Source organism: Pezoporus occidentalis, unplaced genomic scaffold (genome assembly GCF_034315485.1).
Source record: "Pezoporus occidentalis ecotype Australia unplaced genomic scaffold, CSIRO_AGI_Poc_V1 ctg376, whole genome shotgun sequence".
Classification (NCBI taxonomy): Eukaryota; Metazoa; Chordata; class Aves; order Psittaciformes; family Psittacidae; genus Pezoporus; species Pezoporus occidentalis.
In genome coordinates, this window is record NW_026915698.1 from 114,306 (window position 1) to 141,910 (window position 27,605).

A 27,605-nucleotide genomic window follows, 5' to 3' on the forward strand; every position below is an offset into this window, starting at 1 on the left:
TCCTGCAATGTCAACATGCTGGTTTGAGTTCCAAGATCAAAATTCTTCATGTTGTTCATGGCAATGAAGAACACAAAATCAGCACCAAGGCTTGCACATCTTATACTACTTCAAAATAGCTTTTAAATTATTATTATTATGTCACAAAGAGGAGTCCTTTTGTTGAAATGGCTATATACAGCTCCATCTTAATTGTATCTCTCCAGGTTTTCAAACCAGTGAGAAGACTACTATACTTGGGGGCTGGGAAGGAAGGGGAAGCCATCAGTCCTCCTCTTCCTGCTATTTCCTGTTCACTATGAAAGAAAATTCACCTACAATTACAGCAGCAATTCACAGTTCTGGTTAATGTACCACATTGTTCCCATCTCCAGAGACCACCAGTACCAACTCCAAAGGTTTTGGGAAGGACTGACAATACCCAAGTGAATGAGACCAGGCAAAACTTTCAATTCAACAAAACGAGTCAACTCAAAGCATGTAGTTGCATTCCAGAGAGACAGCCTCTGCCGGTCATCCACTGGAGCATAAATACACATTCAAGTAAAAGAAACAGGGCAATTAAATAAAACCACCTAATTGCAAAGATAATGATGCCCATTACAGCACCCACAAGAGAGGAGATGGAGGAGATGCTTGCTGTGATATCTCAGTACAATCAGAAATCCACTGGATTCAGCATTTTCATTGTCTGCTTTCATTCTCACAAGGTGATTTGGCTCAAAGTCTTGTGCACACAGTTTCTGCTACTAGTCCTGTGGGAAGGAAATGTGAAGACCATGGATTGCTTTCCAGTTACTTCTGCTATCAGAATGAAACTCCACACTCCTGAGAATAAGAAAACCCTGAAATGACAGTCCATTTCTCTGAACATTTATCCATTTTTCTTAAAGTGGCTGTAGGCAGATGACAAACTGACTAAGTGGCACAGCATCATCTGGAAAGGAACCGTGTGGATGACTCAGTTGTTTATTGGATAGTTTCAGACTTTGAGGCAGAGATGGCACACACCATATTCTGAACTGCCTCTGCAAGAGCTCTTATTCATCTATCCAACATTTCCTCTTCATTTCTTTCAGTGCTATATTGTAGCTCACTACTTAGCCTTCATGGCTCAGTCAGAGAACTATGGTTCAGAACCCTACTCTTCCACAGAAAACAAAAGACCAGCTTTGGGATCACTTGGATCACTTGGGAGATTAATAGCTCTGCTGAAATGTCATGTTGCTTAGAGTCATCTAACCAGGTCATTCATGCTCTCATTAGGAAAAGAAGTTCCCACTTTAGATCCTTCAGAATCCTCCCAGGAATAGCAGTTGTCACTTCTTTTCAAAACCTTAAAGTGCATTCATGTAACAACACAATCAATCAATCAAATAAAATCACACACACACACAAAAACCCAAAGAAGCAAACCAAACCCAAACCAAACCAGTCCTGTTAGGATAGCAGTACTGAAAATGCAGCTAGTAAAGAATGCTTTTCTTCAGAGGGCAAAATCTGTCAGGCCCTGAATGCCAGCTGTATAGTTAGTCCTTTTAATCATCACAATGTCAGTAACTACTTTCATTCCTGAGCTTAGTTACAGAGGTTTTTTCCGTTTCGTACCAAATCATAAAACAGAACTTCAGTCAGCCCTCTTTCCTATGAGAACATTGGGATTTTGTGAAACTGGAAGGAGAGATGACACTATATGTAACAGTCCGGGAGAAGGCTTTCTGATCACTTCTTTGTAAATGGGTGAAATCTTGTTGCTGGCTTCTTTTGTTCATTTCTGTAGGGCATTACAAAGCATAAAAAACTACCACAGATCTAGCTCAACAAATCCACCAGCATGGTGCAAATATCAGTGCAAGAGCAAAAACACCTAAGTGTAGGAGAGAAAAGGTGGCATTCGTATATCATAGCACAGACGCCATGAAATGTTCATGAACTCTTTTACCAGCAGAGTTCTTCAAGGCTGAATGTGAGTAGCATGCTGGAACATGTGTGAACAGCTGGAGAAGACAACTGCTGTGCCAAAAGTGTTCTGTGTCGTGGAAAAAACAAGAGGCCTCTTAGACATTATAGACCTCCTCTTCCATGGCATGTCCAACCTCCTCATGAAGTTGGTGGAAGGTGTTACGCCTGAGGATCTCCCAGCCACGGTGAGAACTAGTCTTGGATGTGCTCCGTGACAATGAGGGAGCAGGCAGCTCCTTCTTGTACAGGATGTCCCTATTGATTTCCAGCTTTTCCAAAGCTTTGTCATAGTTATCCTTATCCTGAACCTTAAATGCTTCTGTATACCGCATCATTTTGTGTTTGGTGGGATCAACCCTGTCTTCAACTCTGTAAGAGGATTAAAAAGATGAGCTTAATGAAGTAGAAATATGCCAGTTTATCAACAAAACCAAGCAGCCACAAGCAGCAAGCCCCTCTCATATGCCTACTGACACAGACATCCCAGAAAACCTACACAGAATCAGGAAATCTTTTATAGGCACAGTACTAGCAGCTACTATCATACAATTACCTCCTAGACCTTCATCCCTGTCATGTTTCTTATTAGCATCCACACCTTGGATTCTTCTTCTAGGATCCTTACAGGCATGCACTAGAAGAGAACTCACCTGAGATACCATCGATCCCCTAGCCCATACTCCCGGCCACAGATCCCAGAGCGAGGCCAGAGACACCTTGGCAGTTTCCTTTCCAGCATGACAGTGGTAGCAACAACCTTTAGAATAAAAAACCAACCAAATCAACCAACCAACCAAGAAAGAACTTGAATGAATTAGAAAAAACTCTCTTTCAAAATGATCAGTTTCATGAGCACTGACCCATTACCATACTTGATTACAGCCCCGTATGTAATGAAAAAAATCAGAGTCAACGCTATTATAGGGCAATTCACAATTTTAGTCACAGCTGTGACATGTTTTGAGGAAGCAGTGGTGCTCTTAAAACACTGTTAAATATCTTTCCTGATGGCAAAGGGTAGGGCAATTAATTTGTAAGCTAGAGAAGAGAACACTATTTATATATGCATTAATTGTTGGCAGAACTTACCAATGTGGCCACATAACTACGTTTAACCATTTGACTTACTGATTCCCCACAGAAAAGGGTTTTCTGCTGAGCAGCTATATAAATGATCTGGTTGATTTTTTTTCTGTCTTTTGAGCAAGAGTTAAGCCAAGTTTTCTTAATGGATCTAAAGATATTACTGACCTACTTGCAATCATTACCTTGCATTCTATCCCACCTCAGTCAATCCCTATAATTAGGCTCTCAGTTACACAGAATGGGATTTGTAAAAAAGGATGTAACTATAATTCTGTTTAACAAGTGAGCTCATGCGTAACAACCAAAGAGCTAGGAAGATACAGGATGGACAAAAAGGTTGAATGGGTTTCTAGCTGCTATTTGAAATATGGTAGGAATACCCACAGAGCAAAGACATACTGTAAGACAGTTTCACATGGGAAGATGTAAAGAAGAGTCTTGCATTTAGTCACTTCAGATTCATAGAAAGGAAAAAAGAAGCTTGGTGGCTGATTTACAGAAGCTGTAAAACAGAATTAAAGGAACATGGCTTGTTGTATTAGCCTCTGAGAAAAATGAAGGGCAGGGAAAGGTTTTAAAGTACCTCCTTAAAAGCATGGATGGCAGAGTAAGTAACTGGGCTGTCTAGCACATTTTTCTTGGACAACTTTTCCCCTTCTTTATTAAAAGTGAACACTTTACCACCTAAACTAGATTACCTGGGCTCTCCAGAGTTCATCCCGTTCATGGGCCACTCTCCAATGGGTGTCACCCATCATGGCAATTAGCAAGTTGAGCATAAGGAGCGTGGCAATGATGGCAAAGGCAAAGTATACCACACTGTACATAAAAGGCAGATCCACATCATAATTTGCTGGGCCATCAATGATAGTGAGGAAAAGCTCAAAGGTGGTGAACAAGGACATGGGATAATTGTAGAACTGTCCAAGGTTCTCAGGGTTCTCTGTCTGGAAGATGATGTAAAAAGCTGGAGGAGAGCAATAGGGGGAAAAAAGAGAGAGAAAGTTTAAACAACAGGAATCACATTCCAAGATCAACAACAGGGTCCTGTAAGGGATGCTGGCAACAAACAGTGGTCTGGGAAGGAGGTACATGTGTTTCTATGCTAGTGCAGTACTCAGGATAACAAAGACAAATGTCTCACTAGAATCACTGGACTTCATTCTAGAATTACTCAGAATTATTTTATTGCCTTTGCTCTCAAAATAGTGATTTTCTTTTCTTCAAGGGCATAATTAATCGTGATTGTTAATTAATTTTCCAAAGACAAGTATCATAAATGCAGTATGTTTGTAAACCTCGACTTATATATGTGTGTGGAATTACATGGATTGTTCTAATTTATATTACCCTAGAAAGAGAAAGAATCCAAAACTGAACTTGCATGAACAGAAGTCAGTACTGGGAAAGTGACCATACTCAAAGAAATAGAGGGTATACATCATCACCACCTTTGCCAGCTACCTCAGAGGACAACCTGAGAACAAATCAAAACCCACACACTTCATTCATACTGAAGAAGATGGCAGGGCATTACTAACATGGCGGTGTTGGCCACATGGTGGTGGCTGGTCTCTTCTCTCAAGTAAGAAGCAATAGGACAAGAGGAAATGCCTCATACTATGCCAGAGGAGGTTTAAATTGGGTATTAGGAAAAAATTCTTCCCCAGAGGTTGCTCAGGCATTGGAACAGGCTGCCCATGGCAGTGCTGGAGTCACCGTCCCTGGAAGGGTTCACAAACTGTATAGATGAGTCCCTTAGTGACATGGGTTAGTGGTGGCCTTGGCAGTGCTGGGGTAAAGGTTGGACTTCTTGATCTTAAAGGTCTTTTCCAATGTAGTTGATTCTATGATACTGCTGGTTTACTTTTGCAAACTCACCTGATGCAAAGCCTAGTATCACCACAGCCATGAGCCAGCAAAAGCGCATAAGATCTCCAAATATCATCTGTAGAACAAAAACAGAACCATCATAAGGCCCAACTGTCCCACCAAGTCACAATACAATCCTATGTAAGCCATTTTCCAGATTCTAAGACTATGAGTGGACTAAAGAAAACTTCTGCACTAAAGAAAGAATATGAAAGTCCCAAATCATCTGCGCAAACAAGAGCTTGTCCATTTGCCATTAACACTAGTCCTTTGCAGTCTTATCTGCAAAAAGGTGTCATGATGTAACAAGCCCATATCTGTTTGTGTCTTATACCTTCTGGATCATGATGGTAAAGGGTCCGAGCATCTGGAAGCCTCGTGCGAAGTACATGACATTGCACCATCCTAGCACCAGGGCAAAGGACATGGGCACCACCTCACCAGTTGTGCTGGTGAGACGCATCACCATGGTTACTAGAATCATGAAAGCATATGTGATGCTGCAAAGGAAGAAGAGACAGTGGAAAAAAGTTCAGTAGAGGAATCTTACCCTCCTTTTTGTTTCATTTTCAAAAACTCCAAGAAGAGCATGTACAGCCACCAGCCCCAGAGGCAAAGAACTCCCAGCACTGTCAACTCTACGTGTCTACTGGCTCCCTACACAGCAGCCAAGCCAATAGAGCAAATCAAGAGAAGGAATACTCTAAAAGAATGGAGCAAGAAAATGAGATACTTCAAAAGCAGTGTACTTACACAATTATGTGGAAAGGCCCTCCTAGGATGGTTTGTCCAAAGTATTTTGCTGCTCCAACTCTAAGGATATCTGGGATCTAAGAGAGACATCCTATTCACTTTAGGACTCAGATGAATTCCGTTATACTATAAAATGTCATGGTTATCACCAATATTCACAGGATCTTGGGACCAGCTGCATCTGCTTGGCTGATTCACAGATTGATTTCTATATTACTTTAAAAAAAGAATGATTAAGTCAGGTGGACCACTCTTGGGATAGGACAGAGATTGATGGAAAATCTAAGAACACTTGGGCAGATCAAGAGACTTCGGTATGTGGCAGAGAGATGTTGCAGCACAGAGCTGTGAGCCTGAAGTTCATATAGATTACTGACAAGAGACCAGACAAACAGCCGAGAGTCAGAAATTAAGACAAAAAGACCTTCTTGAGTTTGTTCTAATTCTCACTGTGTCAATTGTAGTATAGTCCTAGAGTCATGACCAAACACAGGAAGAAGGATTTGTCCTCCCAGAACAGATATGGGCAAAGAAAAGCCTGTTTACAAGCCCTGTATTATTTCAGTTCTCCCTGGCATCGTCATTTGAGTTTTTGCATGTAAAAGTTTCAGTCTTCTTTTTGATATTATAATAAAATCAAGTGGGAGAGGTGTTTGTTTTCATTTAAATAACTTTGCCTTTTGTTTGAGAGAGTTCATGGTAAGAAGAACACCTAAACACATCCACCTCTGAACTCTGGCTGAGTAAGGCTCCTGTTATAGATCCACACTATAGAGTCGCTGATCTCCAATTGAGCATAAACTTCTCTGCATATGCACAGAAATCACTTCATCCAGCACCCTTAAACACATGAGTATTTTGGGGTGCTAGGTGAAGAATCTCTAATAATCTAATGCAATAGCTGGATCCACAGATGGTGCTAAGAGGAACAGTGGCATTATCCTGCAGACAGTATTTGAGATTGCAGCAAATCCTTCTAATCGCTTCTTCCACACCTAGAGTCTTACTAGTACATTATCACAGTCTGTTTCATCCAACAGGTACTGTTGGCAGTATCTATTTCCACAGACCTATATCAAAGCACTTAGACTAAGCAAAGAACCCTTCCCAAGTTGTCAGCACAAACGCGCGCCTGTCTAGTAAGTAAAATCTGCCCTGATGAAACTCAAAACTATAGAGCTCACTGTTTCTCTTACCTCAAGGATCAAAATTACTACAGCTCCAATGACTGTGATTAGCTCCCCCACCAGCCTCAGCTCATCTTCATACGTCATGTATGATTCCTGAGAGAAAAAAAAGTGAATGGAAATTTAAATTAAATCTTAAAGGGAGTGAAAGGAAATTAAAAAAAGAGGATGGGTGAAGGGAAGGCCCACTGTTGGTGTAATAAATACAACTAGGACTGACCAGGCCACAGGAACCAGACCAGGTCCAGCAACTGAGAACAGAGAGTGCACCATATTTCTCACTGACAAAGGTCAGCTGGCAGAAAGAAGGAAAGCTGCAATAGCTGGCAACTGGGAAAGACTTGGACTTTCCAGTTTAGTAGGTTAGATGAGAATTGCCCAATGTTGCCTATGGGGCCCTGACTCCTATAGACACAGTACCTGCAGCATTTTCTGCACATAGATTGTATTGTCTCTGCTGCTTGTTTTGTTGCCTGTTCGGGGTTTCAGCGGTCGGTAGACGCAGCACATAGTGAAGCAGACCATGTAGAGTATATAGAATAAAGCCAGGAAACAGAAATAGGGACGACCATACATATTCCACTTCAGGCTCACCAGCTCCTTCACAGGTGTTAGGTCCAAGATTTGGCGTGCCTGAGAAAGACAGAAAGAAGGAATTAACTGCCATAACAACATTTGTTTATAAGCAAAGTAAAAATGCATGTAAGTAAAAAAGATTCGATAGATGGAAATAATACAGGATGGGGAGGATTGCACTAATTAAAATGTCTCCTTGTTATTTCCTGTCCTATTAGTATTATTTAAGGTAATCACAACTGATAGGGTGGTGTCCCTTGAAAGTCTTAGAGGCCTGCCTAAGCTTGCCATTACATTTGCCGCTTTAATTTTTAGTGATACCTTTACAAGTGTTGAAGCCAGCAGCAGATGATTTGCCTACTGTCATTAAATGACGAGAATGAGTGGTTTCAAAATGCGGTCGAGTTTAGGATTTCTGAACACAGTCATGTCTCACAGGGACACTGTGAGAGTTAATCAGAATCACAGTTACAGAAAGCTACTTGCTAGAGCTACTGTAGGAGTATTGTCACTGATACATTTGAGCCTGCTGAAAGAGAGAACCATTTACTTGAATCACACAATGTCATTTCCTGTAGCTTGCTCATGCTAAGTTCTTTCAATCATCTTCAAGTTTCACACATCAGAAGAAAACGTATATAGATCAGATGTATATACATCTGATGTGGTTAAGTCATTAATAGCATTAATAAATTTTATGTATTCCCTGCAGCACATGGTACAAAGTCCTCGCTCTTGGATACTGTAAAAAAGATTGGACCTTCAAACTCATCATTCTTCTCTTATAATCACCATGGTCTGCACACCAAAAGCATGTGGTGCCTACAGTACCTCTCTCTTCTTGGTTGAGACAATGAGCTCAAGGAAGGACTGATCTTCAGCCCAGGAGTCAATCTCTGTGAGATCATAGAGAACAGTGGTCAAGGGGCCAAAGGACCAAAGATTGTGCTTCCGCTTCTGCATAAGGTATTGAAACATCTGGGGAGAAAAGAAGGAGTTTGAGGATACCGGGAACTTGCCAGTATATTGTGTATTTGCAATGAGAACAAACTTGTTAAAAACTATTAATTACAATGGATTTGCCTTGAACTTGGCAGTTGTAGCAATCCTCATACCTCTCAGGAACAATTACAGTAGGTTAAGAAGTTGAAGAACTTTTTCTGATGCCCATCTGATTATTAGCTCATGCTTGAGGTAAAGGATGAGTGTTTTTTACTTTAAGTTCTAATCAAACTGCTAACATTATTTAACACAGTTCTACATCCTGACAATAGATTTCACGTGGAATTATACGTTGATTAGGACAAAAAAATACCCATTTATACTTTTCTACAAGTTATCAGGAAAGAGGTGTTGCAAGGGAAATGATCCTTTCCTTTATACATCTACAGAAATAACATTAAACACCTTTGTCTTTTTGTTAAGTGAAAGGATGAGAATTTATGTTAAATACTGAGTTCTTGCCTATTAACAAATGTCTGTGGGTCCCTGAAGAAGTTTCCTATGTGTCACATTTAGGGTAATGAAATCTCAACATCAAAGATAATAATTTCAGCTAGGCTTTCAAAAACATTTATGGGGTGTGTATATCTTTATGTTAACACCTTTTCAACTCAAATGCTTCAAATATTAGGTCAGAAGAGTTATTCTTTAAGCACTCGTTTCTTTCATTAGGATAAAGAAATTTCTTATGAAGGATTTTCTTATAAAAGATTTGTTATGTGTTTTCGACCCCCTAAGAACACGCACAAATTCCCTTGGTCTGGGTGATGTTATTTCAAGTTCTCCATTTCTCTTTCATATGGAAGCATCTGTGTCACAGAAACTCACCACAGTGTTACCCTCAACTCCAGCCAGTTTGAACGGAGTTAGCCCCTCATTGTTAGGAATCAGTTCAAGTGATCCTGGTCCCTCTTTGTTCCTGTCATAGGAGAGTATCAGGCTGTACATGTGGCAGGCAAACGTCTTATTAGGTTGGAGAACCAGGATGTGAAGAACAGTATTACCTATGAAGGAAGCAGACCAGATAAAATACGTAGAATTACACAGCCCTGTGCAAAGACTGGCAATTGACTGATGGCTTTAATTTTCTTCACATCCCTCATCCATTTGTAATGAGAGAAAAACATGTGCATGCACAGATAACAAAAACTGATTTAAAACATCCGTATACACTGTGTCCAATTCAGTAGTCCCCACAGCACATACCCAGATAATCTTGAGCTCTAATATCAGCTCCATTTTCAATGAGCAACTGTACAATTTCCTCATTTCCCACACAAGCAGCAAATGATAAAACATGCTCTCCTGCAAAGAAAGGAATGGGGAGAAACAACATTAAGTCTCCAGGAGGCAGAAGAGGTTAAAGTACGATGAGGGAAAGCTATCCATTCTACCAAGCTAGAGGACATGAAACAAAGAGTTACCTCAGGTAACCGGTAAATTTCCTGCCCACTCCTCATTCTACTCAGAAAGAAAAGGATGCCTTCCCCCCACAGCACTAAAAGAAAGAGGCGCTCTTTTCAGAAGATTACCTTCACAAGAAGGTTGACAAGTAAGTTCCTATGTGCTGCTAGGAAGAAATTAAAGTATTTTAACGCAATATATATATTTTTGTATACACGCAAATATTCTGTATATTTGTAAATCTGTATGATTTATATATTTATATTTCTGTAGTATTTACATACTCAGGCTGAGCATTACTGTGTGCTAAAAGATGTGTGATTGATGACACCTGGAGACATGAGTCTCTACTCGACCAGTTTAGATGGGGACTAAAGCAAGCCCCCCATATATTCCCTCATCACTCTGCTGGTTCCCTCCCGTAGCAGCAAGGGAAGAAGATGAGACTGTACCGAAATAGAAAAGATTCTGGGATCTGCGCCTGAAGAAGTGCCCAGTAGCCCGTGCCGTGCAGGCATTAGCTCCTCTCTTGAGTAAAGCCTTCACCAAGATGATGTTTTGGTTCACTGCTGCAATGTGGAGAGCTGTCTGGCCTGTAAGACAGAAATAAAACCTTGCCTTCCAAGAAAGCAGCTTCAGGCTGATCAGTAGCCTGCAGTTCACATTCCAGCCATGGAAAATCTAAGGGTTTTGGGACTGCACCCGTAATAGCTGTATTATTTAGCTTTGAAGTTATCCCTGTTGTGCGCGAAGGGCTGGACTACAGCTTTTCAGGGATTCCACTCTACATAACTCTTCTTATGAATTCATGAAAACTGACTTTACAACTTGCCAAAAAAATGCCAACAGGATGCACCTTCTAGAGTTTTGCTGGGGGAAAACAAGATGTGCTACACTTTTCCAGGAATTACACCGAAAGCTGTGTGACTGATTATGCTTCCCTTCATGGGACACAAAGACCAGGTCAAGGCAAATCTCCCAAAGTAGACTTATTTTAATCGTTCAAACTAGGTATTAAAAGTTTTAAAGCTCCACCATTATTATTCTAGTGGTTTCAAGATTCTGTCTGGCCTTTCTGTGTAGTCAATCAGCACCATCCTTTAAAAACCTGGCTCAGACAAGACTCAAAAGCAGTGGCCACATTTTTTTCAATCCTGTTCTTTGTCAACCAAAACCCTAGTTTTTCTCCTTTCAGAGATGGGTAGAGGTGCCTTCTGTTACAAACGAGTATGCTAGAAAGTAAAGTGTACATTTCCTTGCAATCCTGCTGTAGCAAACAGGCCCATATGTGGTTAAGGGTTTGGCAGTTACGCATTTGTGTGTTTGTACATGTGCATACTTGGGGTTAATATAATTCCACCTTCCACAAATGGTCAGGAGCCATTTGTATGTTGGCTTTGCTTTGTAACAGTTCAGCACTATATTGAACCAGGAACAGTATAAGCTGCTTCCTTAAAAGTACAGGTAGTACTTCCTCTCTCCCTCCACAGGGAATCCTGCCCATCTTCATTCCCTAAGATGTCACCTTCATAAAGCTCCGATGTCATCCTCTCATTGATAAGCTCAGGAGCTGCTTCCATCAGAGTCACTGCTGCCTCCATGTTGTCATACAAGGCAGCTACGTGAAGGGCAGTCTCCCCCACTGCACCTAGGAACAGTAGGAGAAGCACGTGAGTCATTCTAGACGGCCAACTATATGTGACAAAAGAGAAATTCATATTGGAGTTGAGAACTGTGGGAGTGCTAGTCCCTCCTTGAGTACTGCCAGACCATGTCACCTCAACATACAACATGGTAACAGCCTCAAAGCTACAGTCTCTGTCCTTCACTCCATCAAAATCTGAAAGCTGAACAGAGACTTCATGTGTTTGTAAGTGACAGCAGTCTGAGGCATGAAGTGGATGAGCACACAGTGCTTCCACAAAAAAAAGGCCCGTTCAAGCTGTAAACTTCTAATCTTCCCATTCTTTTAGGGTTTGATGAGCTCTCCAAGTCAGAAAACTCGCTTTATTGCAAAGCTGCTAACACAGAGTTAAGTAGTTTGAGTTTGCTAAGGTAAATGTTTTAGCAAACTAACAAATGTACTGTTCTACTCATTGTAACAGACTCTTGCTTCCACAGAAAACCATTTGTCACAAACAGCTGAGTTACCTCTCTGATAGATATCACATGTTCCATCAGTGAGAAGTTTCCTAATGGCTGGAAGGTTGTTCTCTTTGGCAGCCTGGAGGAGTGGGGATTCCCAGATCCTATAGTCAAGAAAAAGCGGCTGATAAGGAATGCAGTTAAATACATGCTGCCTTTCTCCAGAGCTATCGTGTCCTTTGCCTGAGACAGTGTGTATCTTCAGCATTTTCACTGAAAGATCCATAATGCATACCTACCATGTGAGGTATTTTTTGAATGCAAAAAATCCTGTCACAAGCAAGTGTAGTTCTAAAAACCCAGGCAGTTCATCGTCTTTTGATTTACTGATGCTTAACCATATGGTGGCAGCAAAGGGAAAGACAGGAGAAAGGAATAACCAGCTCCAAAATGGTCCTGGTTTATATAACCTACATGTTGGGGTACAGAAAGTAGCAAATGATGGGTCATGAGATCTCACTTGAAATATTGTGTACAGTTCTGGTGTCCTCAACCTAAAAAGGACATGGAACTGTTGCAAAAAGTCCAGAGGAGGGCAACGAGGATGATCAGGGGGCTGGAGCACCTCCCATATGAAGATAGGCTGAGGAAGTTGGGGCTGTTCAGCCTGGAGAAGAGAAGGCTGCGTGGAGACCTCTTAGCCTTCCAGTATCTGAAGGGGGCCTACAGGGATGCTGGGGAGGGACTCTTCATTAGGGACTGTAGTGATAGGACAAGGGGTAATGGGTTTAAACTGAAACAGGGGAAGTTTAGATTGGATATAAGGAAGAAGTTCTGTACTGTAAGGGTGGCAAGGCACTGGAATGAGGTGCCCAAGGAAGTTGTGAATGCTCCATCCCTGGCGGTGTTCAAGGCCAGGTTGGACAGAGCCTTGGGTGAGATGGTTTACTGTGAGGTGTCCCTGCCCATGGCAGGGGGGCTGGAACTGGATGATCTTAAGGTCCTTTCCAACCCTAACTGTTCCATGACTGTATATAACCCTCCTGACAGTAGACTGGTCATCTCAGGAGCCAGTAAAGGCAAGTAGACTTTTCACAAAGCATCTGAATTACTCCAATAATGGACAGAAAAGAAAAAGTGCCAACAAGCATTCACTCTGTATCATAACAGTGCTTTAATTGTATAATTAAAAGAGTAAGTTCTGAATGTAGTTCCTCATCATAGAAAGTTATGAAGAAAAATTTGGAAGCTCAGTAACACTTTTTTTTTCTCTTATACTGAGAAAATACAAGAAATTATTGAGAACTGAAATGTATGCCAGTCCTGGGCATGCCATCAAGCAAGTGCCAGGCTGAATGGTTCACTTAAAGAATGCCCTCGAGTCTTCCCCGAGTCTCTGGGTTACTTTGCAGATCCCTTGGAGCTGATGAAGAATTTACAAGTACAGTTGCCAAACTTCACTACAGCAGGATCCTTTGGTGCAAACAGCAGGTGAAGGTAAGTGATCCTCCCCCTCTGTTTAGCTCTGATAAGGCCATACCTAGAGCCCTTGTCCAGTTCTAGGATCTTCAGTACAAAGGACATATTGACCTACTGACAATAGATCAGCAAAAGGGCCCCAAGATGATTATAGGACTACAGCATCTGTCATATGTGGAAAGGCTGAGAGAACTGCAACTGTTTAGCCTGGAGAAGGAGCCATTCTTGTCAATGTAAGTACCTGAAGGGACGGTGCAAAGAGTTACCTGCGACACCCGCTTGTCAGCATCCAAATAAGCTTTGCCAATGTTCAAAATACTGAGTTGGCCACTCAAAAAACCCACAAAAACCAAAATCTACTAATTTGGGGTAAACATTTATGTTATCCTTGAACATTTTCAGATTTATCTTTTATTTCTAAAACATATCTTGGGTGGTTTTCTTATTTTTGTTTTTATAGGAATAAATAATTCTAAACAGCCCAAGTTCAGGAACTAAAGATTTAAGAACACCCTCAAACCCAAAGAAACAGCCTACCTCTTACGAATTTCCAGTATGAAATAGAAAGAGATTCCTCTCTCAGAATAAGGTAAGCTCAGTTTTAAATCTCTGTTCAGGTACAAATTTTATGCTCTCACCTCTGCTTTCTTGCAGTGCAGATGTTTAATTTGTTCTTAATTACCTAGTATGGCCCAGGCCATGCTGTAATCTGTGATGTGGAACCAGTCTAAGAAACACAGTAGAACAATGACAAATTCAAGCTGACATGAATGAGGAGGATATCAACCCTTCTTTTCCTATCAGCCCCAGTCTGTCCTTTCAGTACAGCATAACAGCAGCCAATGGACTGGATGTTGGTCTCACACACATATGCACACATAAAAGCATGTGGGACAAATACGTTAGTCCAACCATATACCTGGAGATATATTCAATGTTTTCTCCTTGTGTTGTCTCAGATTTTTCTCCTCGTACTCTGGTATTATTTAGTTACAAGATTATTTTTTTTAAAATTTAGTTTTAGTTTATAGGGCAAATACTATATAAAGCAACAGGCATTTTGCATTATTAATGAGACTGATGTTCGAATATGTTATCTATGAAAATAACTATCATAAGCCACAAGCAAACCCACACCAGAGAAAGAGGCAGAGAGAATATAAATGGTCCATTGCACAAAATGTTTTCTCAGAACTTCCGCTTATTAGGTATAGAGTAATTTAACCCTAAAATTATAGGAAAGCAGGTGCATAGATTCTGTGGCTCACAGAAAGATGTATTTCTTGATTTAAGTTAGTCTTTTATGAACAACAGAATCTTGGAGAAAGAAAAATCATTTTATATGCCATTGGCTCCAGATTTTATCTACATGAAATGTGCAAGCTCTGTGCATTTTATATCAGAAAGATACTGAATCACTTGAGAGAACTTGGGAGATAAAGCAAAAGGAACAAAATATCAGAATTACATGGATAAATAGGAATCATCTGAATAAGGGTAAATTAATGGGCATGGGCTACAAGCAATAAAAGTAACTAAACATTATATTTATCATTCCATAAAAGGAACATTTCCTGTCACCAACAGCACCCCCGTTGTCTAAGTCACTAGAAATTAGACTAGAAAAACACTAATGAACAAAGGAGAAATAAAACCATTCAGGATATAAAGAAACATCCCAAACAAACAAGGGAACTATTCTAAGGTATTTCTATGTGTCCTTGGAACTCTTTGCCTTGCTGTTTTGGGAAGAATTCTTTCTTTATCTTACTCACATGTCAGCTGCATTAGTTGCTAATTACAAGATGATTTGATAAGAACATTGCATCTAGGATCAGACAAACAGGAACAAACTAAAGTGTAGCTCTGAGCAAAAGTTGTAAGATTCAATATCGGAGAAGCAGGGTGCCAGCTCTGCCATTATTTTGCCTGAGAAAGATACTGTCTTCCTGAAGAAAGTCAGGGTTCAGAAGGCAGGAAGTGGGAAGGAGGTGGGGTTTCAATAGTATAAACAATGCTATAATTAATACGTTGATGCTTTGTGTGGAAGGCCTTTATCCCTCAAATGACCTCAGAGAGGAGGATTGATTGGCTAAGAGACAGTGTGGGAGGACGCAAACAAAATACCTTTCTCACAAAATTCTCCAAAGCCCTTGTAAACAGCTAAGTAACTTACAAGCCCACTAAGAGGGAGACACCTAATAACTACCATTCATGGCTATGAGAAATATAGGGCAAAATTGTCAAGCCTTTCTACTCACTATAAGGACCTCCAACTGGGCTTGAAGAACCAGAGGCCAAAGAGCAAGCTGGTAAAGATCTCAGAAGCGCTGATGAATGTCATGGCACACTGCCTCTGATGCCTTAAGGGGCCATGACTTAAGTGATTATATCATATGCTTTTACTCTCATTTAATTTTCTGTCCCATGATTGCAGAAACATTTTACTCTCATTTAAAATACACCATTATAATTATAAACTCATTTTTAACACATTACATGTACTGAGCATATAAATGTTAGCTACTAGGTGAGATAAAGTCACTAATATAAAAAAGTTTAAAAAAAGTCATCTGAATCTAGATCCTTCAAAATATTTTAATTTCTTAAAGATCTGGACATTTAATCAATTTTATTCTTGACCCATCAAACACAGCATAAATTTTACTCTTTACAACTCCAGTTCCTGTGCATCAAAGCAGCAGCAGGCAAAATCTGTAACTTAGTCTCTTAACAGAGCTGCCTACAGTAGGTGCTTCATTTCTGCAAAGTGCCATTGCGTCACTGGATGGAGAGTGTGGCTTTCATAGAGTTATTCAGCTGAGACCTATTTAGATGCTCTGAGAAGATAATTCTGCACACTTAAGTTCTGGTTCTAAATCATTCCTTTCTTCAGCTATGGAGTCAGGGGACACTAAACTACTAATTTAGCCAGGTAAGTTAGGTCTGGTAACACTAGGTAGTACTGATGTTGCCTTACAGGATCAGTTAAGGATAAGCACAGCTACATAGCTAACCAGTAGTTCTCATGAGCTATGAAAACCACAACACTATTTACCCAGAAGTGCTTCTGAGTTCTTCTTACTGAGCTAAGTAATACAGCTATGTTGGGGCACTTAGTGAACCTTGATCATGCATTACTGTCAGCCAGTATTCTTAACAGGTGATTCAATGATATGCTCAGGAAGCTGTGAATTGTTTTTCACTATAGGTGAGGACAAAGTCAGGAACACCCCAAAATCCATTGTGAAACAAAGAGAAGTTAAAATATAGGTCAGACTCTGACTGAAGGAGTCATGTAAAACAGTTTTAAACAAGGTTAAGGATTTCACAAGCACTTTCCGCTGGTAATATGTACCCTTTTGGATTTACAGCTTCGTAAGCACTTCCTTTGGAGTGCATCCTGCTCTTTTGAAGAGCTAAAGAATGCAATGACAAGTCCATAAGTCTTAACTGTTATAAAAAAAAGAATTTGGATTTATGGGATTATTCTAATAAAACAAGGAAATATGTTAAATATGTGAACTGTCTGGACAAAAACCAGTCTGAAGCTTCTTTTCTAAGACTGAGCTCACCAGGGATGTAACAGAGCGTCTCTTCCTCTTCTTTCCTTCCCTTCCCACATTCTACTACTTGAGTCATTCACTGTAGGGAATTTTCCTATTGTTTGCTCTAGTTTAAGTTCAGCATCTGCTGGCTTCATGGTTTATCCCTATGTCTATGTCAGTTACTGAGGGTCTAAAGCAATTCTTTCTGTGTGAGTTATAAACTCATCATCAGGGTATTATTTCAGCTTTCTTTTCTTTCCCTGTTACAGCGTTTAGAATATCCATGCTTGATACCTCATCATGAAATCACCATCTTCTCCCTCCCTTCTGCTAGTATATTTATGTAAATGTGTGCTAGACATCAGGAGAGCAGAGGGGTGCTCAAAGGAAGCTAACCAGCCAAAAAGAGGATCAAAGCAATCATCTAACAAGATGCTAGAGAATGAGTTAGGAATTAATAGCATGAAGTAAAAAGAAGACAAGTAACAGAGCTTGGACAATCAGGGCCAGCAAATTTCTTCAGCACTGACAGAAAGACTCAGCGAATTACCTGCAACCTCTTGTATGTTGAAGCTCCCTCACAGTAAACAGAGCTCCTCTGGAAATTAACAGGTTACTCATTACCAACAGTACTAGAGAATAAACTGATAGGGAAGTATTCTCTCTTACTCCTTTAGCTATCTACCACACTAAGCAACAGAAATCTTGCTCAGTCTCCTCCATGAGGGCAATCTCCTTGCATTAACCTCATTTTTTTAATTCTGCATCAGAGACCATTCAAGAATAATGTCAACTAGAACAGGAGAGTAAAGAGCCACAAAAAAAACCTCGAAACTAACAGGGACCTGAAGTTTTTATTGCAACATTTTTTGAATGACCATAGCTTTTTGCAAGTTATGCAGATTTTCTCAAGCACCTCCAATGCATTATTTCTCAAAGCAGTTTTTTAGTGGTAATTCATGTGCAAAAATGTTTTGGTTTTATTTTTATTGATGTACCACTCAAATGTTTTACTGTCATTAGAATAATTATGCCTCAGAACATGACGTGAAGGCCAGGTGATACCAGTAATCCCTAGCAGCAACTGGGAGAGAGAGAGAGGAGACACACAGAACATAGATTATTTATCGATCAAAGTTATAAAGGCAGGCAATAGCAGAAAGACAAATATCATGTAATTGTCTCCTGATCCATATACCCACTTGCTCTAACTTACTTATTAGTTATTTTTTTATGAAAAGTGCAGTTCTCATATGGTAGAATTTATAAAATTAAATGCTAAAGAGATAAACCTCTTCCTCTGAAGGCCAGACTTAAAACAGAGAAAGGAAGCAACGACTCTTACAGAGGATCTACCAGACTGTGACAGGCATGTGATTCCTGCTCCCCTGTGTCAGACTGGGATTTTCATACATATTTATCACTTTGTTCCCCATGATTATGAACTATATTGGGGTTTTATGTTTGTAATCTCTAGGCTGCATAGATCCCAAAGTTTATGTCCAAAGATAATACTAGAAAAGCCATATGAGATGTGACCACTGTCTCTGGGACTCTGCACTGACCTACAGGCTGTTTAAAACAAGAGTTTTAAACAGAAAGAGACCAGCAGAGTAAGGCAAAATAAATTCAAAGTCCTCTTTAATTATGAGATCAACTGCTAATAAGATTCAAAGAACTATTACACATGGAGAAAGAGAATGAACAGCAACTCAAGTGAAGGTGAGAATAACAAAAGGAGTTAGCTTTTAGGTATAATCATCACCAGTTGCAGGACAGGGAAAAGCATTGTTCTCCTGCAGACTTTGTGTGTAGTCAGAGCAAACTAGTTACTAAGTAGTAACATATTTACCACTACCTTTCAATAAGATAATGGTAGAATTTAATTGCTGTTTATTACCATATATAGTCCAGCACCATTAACACAGAGAAGAACTCAAGCTGAAGCCACAACACTGCAATTCCACACAACTTAACAGGATGAAGTAAGAGTCCTCGTCTTACAATAACTTCTACACAGAAGCAAAGGTTTCATTAGAGTATTTCCCATATACAAGTCATCACATACATTTTCGGTATGTATTCCTCTTGCACATAATTAAGAACATGAAATCAATAAAACCAATTCCAGTCTTCTGTAAAAATTTCATTTTCTTTCTCTTCAAACTCTGAGTATCTCTGGAGAAGAAAGGAAAGGAAAGGAAAGAGTAGGATGATAACAGGGAGAAATGGGCCTGTCCCTCTCTGGAAAAGGGTATCCATATACTAGCAGTATGTAATTTCTGACCAAATACCAGACAACTAACTAACATCAGTTGAAAGCTGTGGGAAACATAGACCTAAACCAATAGGGGACAGTTGTGTCCTCATGCAACCCAGATTTCACAATGATATTCTATGCACTACATGTGTTGTTACATGGAGTTTTATAAAGAAACACAGAAATGTTAGTTCTGGGGAGCACTGGGGTTGCACCAAGCTCTTCTAGGAGAAGTTTACTGAGAAGGATCTATATGCCTAACAGTTTTTCTGTTTTCCTCTATCATTAGCAACACACAAGATGTTTGTGGGCCTGCAGCACCTGACTAATGAGGATTGTCAAGCAAAGGCTGGATGCCAATTCAGTAGCAGCCTATCTGAAAGGAAGCAACGAGAAGGAAGGAGCCAAGCTTGGTGAAACACTGGAATGGGTTGCCCAGGGAAGTTGTGAACGCTCCATCCCTGGCAGTGTTCAGGGCCAGGTTGGACAGAGCCTTGGGTGAGATGGTTTGGTGTGAGGTGTCCCTGCCCATGGCAGGGGGGTTGGAACTGGATGATCTTAAGGTCCTTTCCAACCCTAACTATTCTATGATAAACCCTTCATGGTAACAGTACATGGTAAAACAAGGGGCTACAGCATCAAATGAGGATTTCGGAGGTTCAGGATGAGCATTTGGAAAAAAACCTTTTTCAGCAGGAGGTTACTACAACACTGTAATGGGTATCTGAAGGTATAGTAGAATATCTGTCCTGGGAGGCTTTCAGGACTGAGCTAGACAAAGCCAAAGCAATGTGATCTGTTGCTGGCAATAGTCCAGCTTCAAGTGGGAAGTTAGGGACCTCCAGACGCCCTTCCACATACCTATGACTTAAAAATGTGAAGAAAACGTTATAATTATAAAAATATTAATATATTTAGACTTTTGCACACATTCATTTGGATATTACAGAATCTGCTGAAAACTTATTTTTCAGTTACCTGTGATGCTTTTCATGAGCATTCTATGGAGACACTATTGTTCCCACTATCCCTCTCATTTGAAGTGTATTAAAGTCCTGCTTCCCCGAAGTAAAATAGAAGAGGCTTTTGTTATTTGGTTAGAAGTTAGATGATGATAGATGCAAGTTCTTTCCTTGAAAGCATATGTATATTTGTCCCTTTTAAAGTGCTTTCCTACTTATTTCTATACAACTATGCATGTACATGTACATATGTATGTGTAGATACAGATTTTCTCCCACAGAACCACCTTTTTGTGGCCAGAGATGTTCAGAGTTTTGTGAGGAAATTAAAAACCATTCTTACCATGGACTGGAAGCAATTTGTTATTTGACTATTTGCGCATGCAGAAATAACAAGCATCAATGACAAACAGATGCAGCTGGATTTCCATGAATGCCCCTGCACTACTCTGTGTGGAAGGAGCAAGCCTGCACAGCAATAACAGCCTAGATTCAATATTTACATGTGAAGGCACAGGCAGTCTTCTTGATAATGTGAGGTCTAAGAGGTGTCACTGTACATGTTGACACCCAGGCTACGGGGGCGAGAAACAGCAGTCCAACCCAGGAAGTGACGGACCACCAGGATGTGGAGCAACATGAAGTCCACTCTATCCCATAGCAAAGACAGCTTTTAGACATATAGAAAGCAATCCTTGCAGCATACCCAGTATTTCAGCTGACTGCACTATACGTCCCACACACCCTTAATAATAATTAGAAGCAAAAAAAAAAACAAGCAAAGCCAACAACAACACAAACAAAAAACTCCAAACCAAACTCTTCTGCATTTTCTTGTAAGCTTTACCAATGAAGCAGGAAAGACAAAAGTACATTATTCATTTGTGACTGAAGTCCTGCGCTCAGGGTAATTCGATTGCAACCTAGTAAACCCACCTGTGAAAGCAGATAAGATTGGAACTCCAGAAGCATTCCACCTTGAAAGAAGAAATCTGATACAGAAAAGTGCTCCAGGGTTGTTTAAAGTTTATCTACTGGCAGAAAAGCCTAAGGGAAAAGACTGAGAATCAGCTACGGGGAGAGAGCAGCAGAAGAAAGGGAAGACAGAAAGGCTGAAATTCACTGTACCTTTTCTGCTGGAGTAAGTAGATTTCATCCAGATGTTTATCCCAGGACTTTTTGCCTTGCAACTTCTGACTTAGTCCGTTCCAGATCCGGAAATAGAAGGGTTTGCTATCCTCAAACAAAGGCACCCCCATAGCACGTCCCTTTTTCTTTCTTATCTAGCTGCCTGAAAGCCAGCAATCCACACTTTGAAAGAAGACTGTGAAGGCTCACTGCAGGTCAGCGCTCCTGAGCCCTAGTCTGCTGCTGACAAAGGAGACTGTCCCTCAGCTGCATCACCTGATCAAAGAACATGTAAAAACACAAAATAAAATCCCTTGTCCCTAGCAGACCGTACCTTGAGCCTCATCAAGTACTTCGTTTCCAAAATAACCCAACCCAGAGGTGTGTCTGATTTAGAAGTAGCTCACCAGCAGCCTGCCCCTCACAGAGACCCTATACAGCCCTGAAGAATTCATGCAGCATCATGTCCTAGGCTTCTACTATTTCGTTTCAGAACTTAGAAGTAATCATCCTCCTTATGTCCAATGTTTCTAGTATGTCATTTCAGAGCTCAGAAGTAATCATTCTCCTTCTGTATCTCTGAGTTCCTCTGGAGAGCAACATGTAAGCAATTTTGAAATAGACAGCTGAACAAGTCAGGCAAAACACCTTTAAGGTGAGTGAACATGTGGGAACGTGCCCTAAAAGACACTGTGCTCTGGGAAGGTAGTATAGAGGAGGACACACCTCCCACCCCAACTGTCTGCAAATCCCATTAAAGAAATTATCATTATAGACTCCACCTTTCCTACGTCAAACAAAATCGCTTTACTTCACAAGTTGGAAGAAGAGTTTCTGTAGATTAATGTGTAAACTTTGTATATTTCATTTTCCCTTAATGTTCTAAAAATCTCTCATTGTTCCTTCACATTTGTTCACATTTCTTCCAGAAAAGATTATTTAGGAAAACAAATGAAAATTTCTATTTAACAAAAGCTAGTTTTTGCTATGGAAAAACACCATCAAGGTCATGGGGGAGAGTCTGCAAAGCAGTAGATAAAATATCAAAATGAAGAGGAAAGACATCCATCTCCTTGTGAAGAAGTTGGAAGTTAAATGGGATCAAAAAAACCCAGGCTCCTAGCTTCTAATCTTCTTTCCCTAATATTCTTGCATCTTGAATCAACAGAAATGTCCCTTTATTCTTACTCCTGAAGTAAGTGGAAAAGGATTCTGGTCAGGGTGCCTGCTCCTAGGCAGAATCAGTCGCTAAAGGAGTAAGGTGGGTAATGTAATACAGCTGAGCCATCTGTTTGAAACTTCTGGTTTATTTAGAGATTACTGAGACTTATCAAACTTATTACAGACATTACTTATCAAGCAGACTTTGATAAGTAACTTAATAACAGACTTATCAAACCAGGACTCACATCCAAACTTTTGTAAACTCTTGGTGTATTTTATCCTATAAAAACCTAAATCACCACTCAGAAAAAAAAAACAACAAAACAATGCTTTAAGGCAAACTTGAGGAATCATATATGAAAATGTGAGATATTCTAAATTGTCCTGTTCTAAGGACAGACTTAAGAGGAAGTTAAACTGTCATAATGGGAAAAATGTATTAGCTGCTACTTTGAGAGGTCTAAGTACAACAGCCAGATGTTATGAGCAAAATGTGAGGGGTTTTTAACAATATCAATAATATATCCTTTCTCACATTCTTGAGGGGAGAAACACTCAAAGGTATTTAGACACTGAAGTGTTAAGTGCCTATGATAGGCAAACACCATCTCTTTTCCTGGGCTGTTCTCCCAGGCAGAGAAGACTTTCTAGTGCCTCCCCAAGGAATAAGAGCCCTAGAAGACTGGTATCCGCAGGACAAACAAGCAGTGACATATTCCTCTTTTCTGGGCAGCAGTGCTACTGCCACCCAGACAGCAGCTCTAAGGTACAAGAAGCCAAACAGCATGCTGAGGATAGAGTTCTCAGCTAGCCATGAAGGCAACAGAGGCTGACCAAACTGCAAACCAGTATCTCAGGTGGACTGCCTGCATTGTTGAGGGGTGTCTATTACAACTCTCATTATAGCTTCAGACTGCAGTAAATCTGGCTCAATAGTTTACCCATTTGGATGGATACAAAGCCTTAATACCGCAAAAGAGTATTTTCTTGTAATTTAAGATAGAGGAAATTTTCAAAGGTAATAGAATTCAGAGATGAAAGATGGGTGAAATATGTAAGACTATTGCATAGAACAAAATATCTTTATCGGATCATGGCCATACATTGTAAGCAGTGCTGGGCTTTCAATCTAGCAGGAAGCTGTAAGCAGTTTTTCTGAAAACTCATATATAGGACCTGATAAGGCCTAGTAGTTGAGGGGTGCATTGTAAGAATATACAACTTTGGTGTATGTATCACATACCTGATATCTGCTTGAAGCTCTTTGTATCCCTTTCCATGGCTCCCCAGTCATACTATAACTGGCTCCTAGCCCTCATTCTTTATCTCCTGACATTATCCTAGTTCTACCTGTTCCTTGTTCCAGATTCCTACTGCAATTAGGGTTTTTATCCTGGCTGCCAACGATGCCCTTTCCTGGTGTGTGTCTTGACTTCTCTTGTTTATGATGGGCTGATTCTGACTGACCTGATTCCAGGAATCTTTTGGTTCCGGCTTGGCCCTACCTAACAAATATGAGAGCTGATGTCAAAATCTCCTTACACACACTTTCTCTCCTATATCCATAGATCATGAGTAGCAATGTAAGCATAATGAAATACAAAGCACAACCTGGCTGAATTTGTTCTCACACCATGGTGCTAACAACAAAAGATTAGTAGAGTAGCAATGATAGCATGATGTGGATTCTATGCAGTTAAGTCACTCCATGGTTCTAGGGGATTTATCAATATTGCATATAGCACAGCTGATAGAAAATGTGTAAATACACCAATATGTGGAAATACTTCAGCAACAACCAAGGAATTCCTATTTTCATCTACCTGCTACAAATACAGTGGAAGAAGAAGGCTACCTTAGCCACTTGGGATTGTGACCTTGCCAGAGACACTAGTCTACACTTTTTTATAGTGCACTGCATTTGCTTTAGGCTAGTCTAGATTAAAAAAAGCCCACCACAATAGCATAAATCTGAATATGAAAGCACTGACTTTCAGCGACCCTGGAATCTAAGTTAGCCTTGTCCAGCAATATGCCTGAGAAGGAAAAATTATTAATGAAAAATTACAGTTAAAGACTACAAGAAAATTTCCTACATAATCTCCAGCTTTCTTTTCATCCCAGCCACCTCTTCAGTTCCTGCCTTCTTTTAAACATAAACCAAAATGGCTACTTCCTGGCCTACTATAAAAGTAATTTCAGTGCTAATGTAGAGACAGATGTAATTTACACAGTACGTGGCATGGATTCTTTTCCTTCTTAATGGCCCTGACCCTTACATTCCAAGTTGTCACAAAACTCCTGTTAACCTTCTTGGGAATTTTGAGTGCTGAAGGTATGTAGGATTGAATCCAATGTGCTTATCTGGTGACAAATCAGGATGGGAGTGCATGTTCTTTTTTCTCTTCATGCTTTTCTCTTACAGTTTCTCTAGAGGTGGGAGGGAATTGCAAGAGCTGCATGCTATTTTAGATTTACTGCAAAGATGAAAGTGCAATTCTAGTCTTTAACAAAATCCATGAAAACGTGAACTGCAATTTGCAGGAAACGAAGAAGATAAAATATACCGTAAAAGTAAGGATGCCTGTTAAACCTGAAGAGAAACTATATTAGCTGCGCACGGTAGAAGTTTACAATTTTTATCTTCTAAAAAGATTTTCAAGGTTTCTGTTAAGTACAGCAAAGTATGTAACGAATGGTATCAAGAAGAATTACACGAAGTTGACTTTGAAGAGGAAAGGAAGAAAGGGAAATCAACTTACTTATTATGATGAATTTAAATTCTCTTCTACATTTGCCTTCCAAATTTGCCCCCCAAATCCACGTTGAGCATCTGGTAGACAAAATAGCATAACTAGATGCTTAGCACATCTTCAAATCACTGTACAGTCACTGATTAGCCACGTTGTCTTGGCTAACATGTAGCCAACCCAAGTTTTCCATGTCAGAGACACATATTGACCCTACACTTCTGCTTGGACAAAATTTCAGCACAATGACTTGCTTGCATTAGGGACAGCAGCAGAACCACAAGCTGCCAGGCCATTTGAGAAGCTTTTATTTTTCCACTGCATATTTCTCCCTGTCTTGTTCCATATATTCTTTCTGAATCACATATATGTTCAAACCTTCAAAACAAAAAAAAAACATCTTTTGCTCCAGCTCACAAAAATCTTTCACCTTACTTCTCATAAAGATTTGCTCTCAAGAAATTCCTACCTCAGAGATCAGAAGAGAAATTCTGTCATTTCAGCAACGGCAAAGATATAAGTGCCTGGAATGCATACCCAAGTTCACACTACCATCTTAAGAGCGAGAGTGGAAGTGCAGCCTAAAACCAGGCCAGTCTTTCAGCATCGCCGCTATACATTTCTGACGTACTGCAGTTCTTTGCCTGAAATTGCAGCATCTAATAAAAATTCTAAAGATGTGAATTGTGAGAGAAAAGAATGAGGCGAGCAGGGAAAAGCAATGAAAGTAACAGTTTCTGAGTCCAGACAGAAGGCAGAAAAAAAAGTCAAGAGCTTACAAAGTTAGCAGTAAACAGTGATGGATTTTCTCCACGAGTATAATGGGTGATCTTCCATCTGAGAAGGTTGTAATCATGACTAGCCAACAACTGCTTGATGTATTACAGATATGTTAGGGAATCCTGTTGGACTGTGATATTTCCAGTTGATCAAGTTATAGTACCTTACTTGTGCAGCACAGGAAAACAAAGCTGTGGATGATTGTATGCAAATGCATGGTATTACATAGAGTTTCATATCACACAACTGACATATATCTGAAAACAAAACTAAGTAACAGACAAAAATAACTAGATATTCAGAAGAAGCCAGAAGCAGCATACTACTAGTGTCAGCTCCACCAGAGCTCATCTACTGTGTAAGCAGGAATTACTTAACCATGAATAAATCACTGATAACTCAGAAATAGAAGTAACTTGACAATGCATCATAAACTACATCAGGACATAGGTGCCCTTTAAGATTCTACTATATCTTATGGAACCAATCCTGATATGCAATTCTGTAATTCAGTCTCCTGTCCTTAAGGGGTGCAAAAGGCCAGAGGCAAGCTTGTTTCAAATAAAAAAATATGCTGAATTATCTTTATTAATAGATGTGTTTATTGTATGTGAACATGTGCATGTAGTAAGCCTGGTTAAGAAAAGACTCGGAGTGGCAGAGGCAAGATGACCTACTTGTGGCAGAGAACAGCAGCAGAGGAACAGACACTTTGAAAGATGCATTTCCAAGGTTCCAGTGAGTTGGGTGAGAGATCAGTAATAGTTCCATTGGCTGTTACGGAAAATCCTGGTGCAGCAGCACAAAGATCACTAGGTTTCATAAAACTGACCTCACCAGCATCTGCCACAGACTTTTGAAGACCTCTGGTGAGTGCAGCTATATCGGCAACACAAAGGAGAACTCTTAGTAAAATAGGGTCACCAAGAAACTTCCTAGTTAACCTTGAATGAGTGGGTCAGTAGGATTTCACCTCACTGGAGAGCCCAGACAGGTGACCTGGATGTTTTCCTGCTACTGTGATTTGAGCTACTAGCTTAAGTTGGAGAAATTTATGTTGGTGAGTTGGGAAGCTCACCACAGTTTAGGTAACAGACCAATCTCCCAGCTTCCTGCTGAGGATCTCAGGTACTCAATAAAAGCAAAAGAATATCCCTTTGGAAAAGATGAAACAAGTGAGGGCTTGGAAGCTCACCAAGATTGTAGATTTACACAAAAAATGTGACAGGAGGATTTGAAGCTGTAAGATACTGCAAGCTTTCTCATTTGGATTTCCTCAAAAGAGGTCTGCAATTTTAAGATAGCCCAACAGTGTTACTGGAAATGTGTTGACTCCCACCACAAAGGGGAAAAAACATTAACAAAAAAGCACCTCATTGATTAGTCTTACCTCATGGTCAGGAATGCCATAATACCAAAGCCCTTAATTCCATAACTGCAAAGTCCTCTATGTAAGTCTTGGAATTGGTAGACCCTGCTGATGACAAGGATTCAGCTTTGGTCCTTGTTAACATGACAAATCTGGGCCCAGTTAAATATCTGTCCTGCTGATGTCTTGGTAGGGCCATTGAAGTATACGCCACAGATTTCAGGGCAAACAACAAACA

General features: G+C 40.1%; 1 protein-coding gene across 4 annotated transcripts; it reads right to left on the reverse strand.

The window, feature by feature from the left end:
* Window positions 1–740: 740 nt before the first annotated feature.
* Window positions 741–27,605, reverse strand: LOC134170464 (transient receptor potential cation channel subfamily V member 6-like). Of its 4 annotated transcripts, XM_062631833.1 has the most exons (16): window positions 21,305–21,443; window positions 21,113–21,223; window positions 11,994–12,091; window positions 11,368–11,490; window positions 10,295–10,435; window positions 9,645–9,743; window positions 9,267–9,442; window positions 8,268–8,414; window positions 7,281–7,493; window positions 6,870–6,956; window positions 5,674–5,750; window positions 5,255–5,420; window positions 4,930–4,996; window positions 3,747–4,015; window positions 2,613–2,719; window positions 741–2,331 (listed from the first exon to the last, which is right to left on the reverse strand). In XM_062631833.1, the coding sequence occupies exons 4-16, from the start codon at window positions 11,441–11,443 to the stop codon at window positions 2,058–2,060; spliced, it is 1,899 nt and encodes a 632-aa protein (XP_062487817.1). In that variant the 5' UTR covers window positions 11,444–11,490; window positions 11,994–12,091; window positions 21,113–21,223; window positions 21,305–21,443; the 3' UTR covers window positions 741–2,057. The 4 variants fall into 4 exon arrangements, with proteins under 4 accessions (XP_062487817.1, XP_062487815.1, XP_062487816.1 ...); XM_062631831.1 differs by lacking the exons at window positions 21,113–21,223; window positions 21,305–21,443 and adding an exon at window positions 27,389–27,605; XM_062631832.1 differs by lacking the exon at window positions 21,113–21,223 and having other exon boundaries at window positions 7,455–7,493; window positions 21,305–21,947.

Excerpts from the sequence above, each read along its gene's own strand:
- LOC134170464 (XM_062631830.1), bottom strand. The coding sequence starts at position 21,435 with ATGGGGGTGCCTTTGTTTGAGGATAGCAAACCCTTCTATTTCCGGATC. Across the intron at positions 10,436-11,367 it reads GACATCGGAGCTTTATGAAG|GCCAGACAGCTCTCCACATT; the intron begins GTGACATCTTAG and ends TCTGTCTTACAG. Across the intron at positions 9,744-10,294 it reads CCAGAATCTTTTCTATTTCG|GAGAGCATGTTTTATCATTT; the intron begins GTACAGTCTCAT and ends CTTTCTTTGCAG.